General features: G+C 25.5%; 1 protein-coding gene across 1 annotated transcript; it reads right to left on the bottom strand.

The window, feature by feature from the left end:
- Window positions 1-5821: 5821 nt before the first annotated feature.
- Window positions 5822-9446, bottom strand: LOC135930809 (protein asteroid homolog 1-like). The gene is made up of 2 exons (XM_065467598.1): window positions 9365-9446; window positions 5822-7743 (listed from the first exon to the last, which is right to left on the bottom strand). Exons 1-2 carry the CDS (start codon window positions 9444-9446, stop codon window positions 5822-5824), a joined length of 2004 nt encoding a protein of 667 aa, XP_065323670.1.
- Between the last annotated feature and the right edge of the window lie 1286 nt (window positions 9447-10732).

Genomic DNA, 10732 nt, shown 5'->3' on the forward strand with positions numbered 1-10732 from the left:
GCATAGAAAATTTAAGTTATAGGATCATCTGTTTGTATAAAATAAATAAATAAAATCAACAAATAAAAAATAAATAAATACGTACTGATGACACGACGTAACGATGACATGACGTAACGATGACGTAGTAAGGACATCGGAAAATTATAATATAGATAATAAAATTGGATTAACCGTTTGGTGGTAAAATTATTATTTTTGGCGGAGATTTTTACAGATTTTACCTGTTATTAAACGTGGTGGAAGATGCGACATTGTTAACTCAACCTTAAAACGATCGTATTTATGGTCGCATATAGTGCCATTAAGGTTAGGTATTAATATGAGACTTCTACATTTTCACGACGCAAATGAATATCTATATTATAATTTTCGGATGTCCTCACTACGTCATCGTGACGTCATGTCATCGCTACGTCATATCATCGTTACGTCATGTCATTGTACGTATTTATTTATTTTTTATTTATTGATTTTATTTATTTATTTTATACAAACAGATGATCCTATAACTTAAATTTTCTATGCAACTGTAGGAGGCCATATTAAAACCAAAAAGTAATGCACTATTAACTATTGTTGATTTTATTTATTTATTTTATACAAACAGATGATCCTATAACTTAAATTTTCTATGCAAATCTTATTTTGACATGATTCACTAATAAGTGCTTTGTTCAGGCTTTCACAGTTTCCCTTATTTCCAATTCACATGATTTTTTTCAAAATTAGTGCAACTGTAGGAGGCCATATTAAAACCAATTGTCAAAGTATTACATTATTTACTAAATATTACATATTATTATTATTTTATATAGAAATTCATAACTGAGTTAATTCAATAAATTTAATATCTCTAGGCTTGGGAAAATTTTTTCAAAATTATTATGGGTTGGACTTGGCTTAAAAAATATATATCAAAATTAATAATGGCTTGGTTTTCAAAAATTATTAGGGATTGAAATGGGCTTGAGAAAATCTTTTTAAATTATTAAGATCTTGGATGCTTGGAAATTTTTTCGAAATATTGTAGGCTTGAACCTATATTGAGATTTTTTAATGTTAAATGTTAGTCTTATGTTATTATTATCATAAAGTAATATATTTTATTCGTAGACTAATTGGTAAATCAGAGATTTCCCCTTCATTAATTATAAATTTAATATCTCTGGGCTTGGTTTCAAAATTATTAGGGATTGAGGTGGGCTTGAGAAAATCTTTTTAAATTATTAAGATCTTGGATGCTCGGATATTTTTTTCCAGATATTGTAGGTTTGAACCTAGATTTGGATTTTTTAATGTTAAATGTTTGTTAGTCTTATGTAAATATTTTTATAAAATATATATTTTAACTCAAAGAATAGTTTTCAGTAACATACAAAATGTAGACTGATTATGCTATGCCGACAACATATGTATCCCTACTAAAGATATCACTAACATACAACAGTCTCAAATAATATGGGAAAAATCAAAATTTAAAAAATACTAAAATTCTCTTTTCCTTTCTTTCCCTTTTAATTTCTTTTATTATCTTCCCCTTTCTTGTCATTTCCCTTTCCTATCTTCACTTTTTAATTTTCTTTATTTTTACCTTCCTTTACCTTCCTTTACCTTCCTTTCCCTTTTAATTTCCCTATTTTCTTTCCATTTAATTTTCTCTTATTTCCCTACCTTAGGCTACACACTCCAGCCGAAAGCTGGGCTTATCAATCATTCAATTCTTAATTCAATTCAAGCAAAAAAATTATACTGGGTCATATGACGTGAAGCCCAATAAAATCTACCAAATGCAAAATAAAGTTATTCATCTATATATACTAAAAATGCTTATACTTTTCATTTTAGAATACATCTATTTTAGCTTCTGATGGATGGTATTCCTTCCCACTATTTCTAGAGAGGTTAACCTAATATTGACTCCTCTTAAGGTTTAATATATTAATATGTTTTTTAATTATTCTTTTGTTTTTATTTTAGATAACAAGCCATGTCCTAACCTCACTTAATGATTGTACAGGTGGTGATTTATCTGTCACTAATAAAAGAAAAAGATGGCAGGTCAATCAAAAAAAGAAACGCTCCAGGGATAGTGAGGCCATACAAAATCTACTAACAACGCAAAATAAAGTTAGCCTTATATATGTATATATTTTTTTTAATACTTTTTTATTAGAATACATCTATTTTAGCTTCTGATGATGTTCCTACTATTTCTAGGGAGTTGAACCTAAGCTATCCATTTCTCGGGCCGCATACCCTTTTATCTCTGATGAATATTTTGTCTAACTGAAAATTAAACAAAGTACATTTTTAAGATTTAACTAAATTAATATAACAATCTTTGTCCTACTTTTTTAAAAGCTTACCATTTTGTTGGATCCACCATTGCTCTATTATTCCTGCTGATTATTATGTATAATGCTCGAAATAATATACATAGTATATTATTTTTATATATAATTTTATATCTATTCTAAAAAATCATTATATAATACTATATTTATTTTTATTCAATTAAAATTATATATTTATTCTTACAGTTCCTACCTTTTTTAACAATACTCCTTTTTATTCTTTCAATAAAAAATACTAAACGGGGTTTTCTATTTTCTATTTTTCATTTTTATGATTTTATATTTATTCAAAAAAAAATACATATTACGGTATTTATATATTATTTAAATTATTCTATACTTATTCACAAGGATCCTATTTTTTAAAAAAATTTGCCAATTGATCTCTACGAATGGTATTTTATTCTATTCCTACCTTATAAATTTAACTTGAGAATTATTTTATATTTACTTTATAAAACTATCCCCATCTTATTTCCTCTTTATAATTGTTCAAATATTGATATAACAGCTATTAATAATGCACAAATGCAAAATATACCTTTAGAATATTATAATAGGCTTGATAAGCCACCCTCCCCCCTACCCAAAAAAAAATTTTTTTTTGATGATATCCTTCCATCTACTAGATATATGCATCTAATATTGACCCATCTACTGGTTTACAGAATTTTAATGTTCGTTTTATTTCAATAATAATGTTTATTTATATTTTTGCCTGATTTCTTTATTTGTCTAGGCTAACCCAACCTTAATCCCTCACAATGCTACAAAACTTGATGAATCTATTAAAGATAAGCAAAGAAAATAATGACGAATAAACAAACGCCTTGCCAGTTCTAGAGTTACTGGTAGCTAAAATAATAAAAAACTACGCTTGAAACTAACTCCTCTGGAGGTTTATTTTTTTTTTTTATCTTATGTTTCATATTTATATGTTTATTTTATTTTCACCCAGTTGCCTCCAAATGATATTTCTATCACTACTACCACATTCCCTATGCCACCTCTGCCTATTTTTTTAACATATATAAGCATTCAATTCCGTACTATCATTCACTTCACTAGGAGTTATTATAAATATTACTTTATCGGATTCTCTGAGAAACTTTCATTCATGAATATTTAGAGGAATGTTCAAACTTGATTGTGCAGTACGGCCATTTTCATCAACTTTATTAATGGAAAAATATGCAGTAGTTCTTTCGTGGCCTTTATAACAATTCTTACTACCTTTTTAAGGTTCAGTTAACATTGTCGTTCATGATTCTATTTTAGAGGGGGCTACCAATGCTGACATTGATAGAAATATCATTTTGCGTTCTTCTTTTACCAGTATCCCAAGGCATAGGCATATGACTCAAATTTATCAGGACATATTGTGTTTTGTACACTGCTTTGGTAACCCGTCATTACTTTCATCTATAACCCTAAATGATATGAAATTGTACATCAATTATTTCCTTTCCAGACAATCTTCAGATTTATTTTGTCGCTTTTTCCATCAAAAATAAAAATGTCAACAAGGATTTGCTCTTTTATCAAATACACAACATACCTCATTATTTTTTAAAAAAATTAGCCTAAATTTATATGTCAATAAAAAATATATATATATTTAATTTGCATAAAAGTTTCATTAGTGTTTAATGGCTTTTTTGTTATTTAAATAGATGGTTCAGATATTTATAACGATTTATAATGGTTTAACTGTTCTTTACGGTTCACTCCGGTCCCTGAAGATCAATGAAAATAAGCATAAAAAGGAATATGGAAATTAATAATAAAATAGACTTCTTTAGAAAATATCTTATATAGTTATCGTAACACACCAAACGCAACAATCAACAAATACCAAGCGAAGTGATGTTTTCCAGAACTATAAGAACCAGATGGGATTTAATTAAATCACAAGATGATAAAGTGAATGAATTTAGTCAAAATATATCGTCAAATAGAAATATTGTGATGCGTGACAAAGTTTGGTATAAAACTTTCAAGGAAAACATTTGGGTCAAAGGTAGGGTAACATGTAAAGATTGGAATTTATCATATGAAATAGATACTGGAAACAAAATTATAAAAAGACATTTAGACCAGATTAAAAAAAGGTCAACGAATATTATACCTCTTAATAATGGTACAACAGATTTGAAAACATATGTTAATAATACAATACCTTATACTTTAAATTTTAGAAGGAAAAGAAGTGATGATGAACCAGTAAGAAATCAAAGTATACAAGTACAAGAGTCTTAACAGTCAAAGACCTATCTGAAATATAATATTGCCTAAAAAATTCTAAAATTTCATAATATAAAAAAAGATTAAAATAGATATATATAATAAATAATAAAATATCTATTTTTTTGTTATAAATAATTTTTAAATTTAAAATAAACTTTAAATAGCTTATACTATATAAACAAGATTTTCTTTGATCAAAACTAATGAAATATACTAGTGATGACTAACGATAACTCTCAATGATCGACAAAGGACAAACGAGCAATAAATGATGAAGAAACCGATAAGAACAAACGATAAGATGATAGATAGAGGGCAAAACTTTTAAAAAAAAGAAAGAATGAAATGTTAAGTAGTTTTAATTGTTTTTTTATTTATAATTCACCTTTACTTGTTTTTGTAATGACATTTAAAGTTTAAATTGTTTTTCTTTTTTATTGAACTACACTAATTCTAATTGTGGATGAATTATATTAGTTACAAATTTCATTATAAAAAGATTGAGATTTGTATTTTCAATGAATAAATTTTATTCTTTATTAAAATTAATTTGATGTTTATCTTTCTCCGAATATTATATCCAAATCCAATCTTCAGAAAACTATAATAATCTTAATAAATTTTCAATAATTATTATGCATTAATTATTGCAAAAAAAGAAAAATTTTTTATTAAAAAAAGTAAGGAAAAAAATATAATATAAAAATTTTTTTTCTATTTATTAAAAAAGATAAGCATTTTTTAATTTGCTTCCCCAATGTATATTTTTTTAAATGTAAAATGTACATGGCATGATTTTCTCTTTATTTATTAAAAAAAATAAGCAATAATAAATTTGCTTCCCTCATGTATATATTTTTTTAACGTAGTAAGATAATATTTTTTAACGCATATATAATAATAATTCTTATTAACGTAGTAAAAATAATATTAATATTTTTAACGTTATAAAAATTATATTAATTTTTTAACAAGTCAGATTATTTTTTTAAACATATTATAAAGATTATATTAAATTTATTTAAAAACTTTGTAGGAAAAATTCCAAGGGAAGCAATGTTACCCTTGCTTCTAAGGAAGCTTCGTTACTGTTTTAAGAATGCGATTTTTTTTTATTAAAAACGAATTTAAAACAAGTTCAAATAAAATCCTATAAAAAATATAACGTTATATATAAAAATTTAAAAAAACATATAGAAAAGTGTAAAATATCTTTTCTAAATAACTATACATCGTAAAAGATTCGTAAAAAATTTATATATCTCATTGTCGGCCTTGAACAATTCTGTCCTTAGAAACCCTAAAACAGGATTAGGAACATTTCGATCATCATTCAGCAAATTTTTATTTGTATAGTTCAAATTTTTAAATTGTTTTGCTAAATTATAAATCTGGGAAGAATTTATAAATGCTAAAAATGGTATCAAAGTTGAGTGAGAATTAAATGCAAAATTGGATATTTGATTGAGTAAATATAATGCATAAAGGCACGTTTGCCATTGGGCTATACCATGAATTAACTCCATATCCATGCTTTTGCAGCGTTGAGAATTTATTGTGAATTTATGAATTTGTTTATACTTGGACATAAATTTTGCCTGTTGCTCATGAAAATTTTTGATTTCTTCCTTAGAATAACGGGTTAAACACTGAGTACTTTTAAGAAGAGGGGGTAATAACATTAATATCAAGGCTATGGTTATAAAGATATGTGAGGAGCTAGGAAATGTATGACATTCTAAGTTGAAGGGGGCAGCCGATGTATTGGTAGGATCATATTTTTGACAAGATGTGGCATGAAAATATTTTAAACTGATCAGAAATAATTTGAAATCTTGGGATATGATATTAAATGCATCATGGTCTATTCCGAAAGATTTAAAAATAATAAAGGTAAACAGATCTTCTGGTAAAGTCATTTGGTTATTTATTGGTGCAGAAGAGTTGAGGAAATTCCCATATGGTTTTACTTCTATATCATCAAAAAACATATTCCCCAACTTTCTTTTATACTCGTATATTGATAAGCTCAAATTGCTCTTGGCATTAGTTGAAGGCTGTAAAATTTTCCCCAAAAAAATTATATATACAAGTTTACGGATATCTTGACTTATATTATATGATGATTCATCATGATAGTTTTCAACTTGAGTAGATAGATGTAAGGTCCTTTTAAATAATAGATTCAATAATTGGTAATTATAATTCACTTCATGAAATTCATTTTGAAGGTATAACAAAACTTTATGAGAATTAGATCCAAAATTTATATCATTTTGATCAAACAGCCTTTCCTTCACTAACTTGATAAACTCTGGATTTAAGACATGACAATTGGTACAATTATATTGAATATTATCATTCATGTGATAAAATTTTTGTAAACAATTATATTTGAATACATCTGGATATTCACATTTAATAATAGTTATAGCTTTATGTGAAAAGAAACAAGACACTAAACTTTCATTTGATAAATGATATATTTCAATTGAAGTACAAATTTGACTTTTAATTTTAAGATTAAGTTCGAAATGAGATAAAACGTTTTCTAGAGCTGAATCAATAGTTTTAAAGTTTGATAACCATAACAGTACACATTTAATACGTGATTGATACCTTTTGTCATTTAGTTTGTAATTAAAACCAATATTTTCCAAAAATGATGTATAATCATCATGAGAATAGTCATTTCCATTTATGGCAGCCAATAATGGTAATAACTCTAATTTTAATCCTGGGTATTCAGATAATAACAATTTTTGACGAAATATGTTTGCTTTAAAGGGGTAGAAAACTAAATTTTCATTAAGGATATCTTGATACCAATATTTAATAAAGCTTATACTTGAAAGTGGAATATAGCCATGAGTCAGTGGATAAATATAAAAATCACTATCCTCACTCAAAACTGCACAATTCCAATAATTAGCAAGTTCAGCAATTTCCTTATCAGCTTCAAAAAGGCATTGATAATGAGGTATATTAAGTTCCTTCAAAATTTCAATAAATATAACTTCACAAAGAATTGGTAATATAAATGTGTTGCCATGTAGAGGTTTTAAAGATTTTTGCAATCTTACTTTTTGCCTTTGAAGTCTAGTTTCTGTTTTATGATTATAAGGATCAGAACAACCATCTAGTATAACATAAGGTATTATTTTATTATAATGTAATATAGCAAAAAATCTTATAACCACTAATTTATAACTGCTATATTCGCCATTAAAATGAGAATTAATAGAATTTGAAAAATATAGAAAATGAAGTAGATTGGATCCATCAATTATCAATTTATCATTTTTTAAAATAATTTCATTAAGTGATAATGAGTTGTGTTTTAAATATGAGCCAAACCCTCTTACTCCCATATTTCAAGTGGATAATGGAATTAATTGCACGAATCTTTAAATCTTAAAACAGAACAATATAAGATTGCTGCTCGGTAAATAATTGAAAAATATTTTAAAAACCGTAAAAATAATTGGCGGGAAATTTAAAAAACATATGTTCATATATAGCCGAAAAAAACAATTTTTTTTTTAAGGTTTCACTTCAGGTGGTAAGTTACTTCTAACTTTTCCCATATAATATTATTCATGTAATCCATTCTATAATTTATATTTAGTGATTTAACTTTGTAAGTGAGTTTTAGTTTGTTCTCTTTCGTTTCCCCATCAATTCTAAACTCTTAACCTTGTTTCCTATATAGTTTTTAGGCCTTCTCATCATACGTTCATACCAATTAAGTCTGTTCACTATGATATTTGTCTTAGATGTTGGATTTAACTTTGTGAATCCATATGAGTTTTATTTTTTTCTTTTCCGTTTACCCATCAATTCTAAATTCACTTAACCTTGTTCCCTAAATAGTTTTTAGGCCTACTCATTACACGTTCATACCGGTTAGGTGTGTTCACCATGATCTTTGTTTTAATAAGTCCTACCTTTAAACTTCACAGTTAATTTATATTTCGTATCATCCTTTTTTGATACCACATATAGTTGTTGAGAATAACTACTTTATTAATTTTTAAAATATTTAATTAGTTATTTTTTTTATATATTTTGAATTTATTATTCTATGAATTTTCCGATAGTATCAATAATCAACGATTTTCTATGTTTTTCTTCCCCAAATTTTTCCTTTCTTAAATTTTGATTTGATAGATTTTAAAAAACTTCTTTTATATATGGTAGATAAATCACTTTCATTTTTTTTATATATTTTGAATTCATAAATTATCGTACATAAATCACTTTCATTATTTTAAATTCTTAATTTCCAATCCATTTTCAATACCACAATTCATCTTGGATCTATAAGTAAATTCATCAATTTTTTTCTTTAGAATTAAATGGTTATTATAACTTAACATTTTTTAAAGTCCTGTTCTCGTTTTCCCATTTTCGTAGACATTTAATCTTACTAAGAAATTTCTCAATTACTTCTAATATTTCCCCTCCAAATTGTATTTAACACCTATACACTCATCATTTTCTTTGTTTTTTTTAATAACCTCATTAACTTTCATTTTCAACCTATTTAATTTTCTTAAATAAAATCTTCTAACATTATAATATCTTCTTATAACTTTTTATTTACTATTATTTTTGAAGAGAACGAGTTAATATACTAGAAGATCTTTTGGTTATCCTTTATATTATAATGATCAATAGAATCATTTGAACAATTTGGATGTTTCCAAATTATTGGCAGAATAATTTGAGGGTTCACTAATATGGATATTATTATTAACTCGGGCGTTGCCAGAGCCCAGCCTTCAGCCGGGAAGAATGTAGCATGGGAATCACAAATGGCACGAAATCAGAGATAGCCATGAATCACAAATAGTGGTGAGTGACAAATAACGATGAATCACACATCAAAGTTATAAAAAATTAAAATATAATATAGGTATAGAGTAGAGTAGGTAATTAAAAAATAAATAATGTATCGCCATAATATAAATGAGCGTATTATCTGTAGCTTATTTATTGTGCAGGAACAATGATAAATAAAAATAATAGATATATTTACTATTATTCAAATGGTAAATATATAGCGAATAAAGACGAATATAGTTTAGGGGAACCAATTCTCATATATTTTTATAAGGTAGGGTATTTAAATTAAATAATAAATAGAGCATACCACATATCGTCCTTTTCTGATTTGTGCAAAATAAAATAGAGGGGATTGTGCAGAGATACCAATTTCTTTCGATCCGACTTAAATAATAACAATAGTAAACCATGAATTTTAATAATCAACATGAATAAAATATTATTCGGAGAGCAATTGACAAACTTCAAAAATAAAGGGATCCTTGGAATAGATATAGAATAATATTTAAATAATAAAAATATCTACTATGTTTTGTTTTTTTGTAAAAGAGTAAAATTCTATTTAAATAATAAAAATAGAAAATAGTTATTGTTAAAGATGTTTTGAATGTTAAAACTTTTTGTATTTTTTCTTTCTTTTTCTTTTTGTAAAATAATTTAAATGACCTTTGACAAATAAGTCTCGGACGACCTTTTCGTATTCATTCTTTCTTTTTCGTTTTTTGAAATAGATTTATATGACCTTATTATACTTTTCTTTTTTTGATATGTAAAAACTTATTTTTTAACTAACTTAATTTGTATACAATATTATTGTATATATACAGTGTAAAAAGATATAATTTTTCAGTTAATAAAATAAAATAAGTTTCTTCCTATAAATTATTAGTTATAGTCTTTTTTATTGAGTTATACAAAATAGCAGTAATAAAAAGGAGTATTATTAAAAAAAATAGGATTCTTAAGAATAGATATATTATTTTAATTAATTAAAAAAAATATTGTGCTATATATCATTTTTTTGGAATAGTTATAAAATCCTATAAAATAGTATCTAAATTAATTGTACTATATATTTTTTTTGAGAGTTATATAAAATAATCAACAGGGTTAATAGAGCATCGTTCGGCCAGACAAAATGACAGGTTGTAAAAAAAGCCTTAATAATAGATATATAAATTTATTTAAATAAAAAATTATCATACTTTGTATTGTTCATTAGATACGATTAAAATAATAAAACATGTCAATTTTTTAATGAATTTTGCAAAATATTCAAC

Source organism: Gordionus sp. m RMFG-2023, chromosome 1 (genome assembly GCF_954871325.1).
Source record: "Gordionus sp. m RMFG-2023 chromosome 1, tfGorSpeb1-WG-v2, whole genome shotgun sequence".
Taxonomy (NCBI): domain Eukaryota; kingdom Metazoa; phylum Nematomorpha; class Gordioida; order Chordodea; family Parachordodidae; genus Gordionus; species Gordionus sp. m RMFG-2023.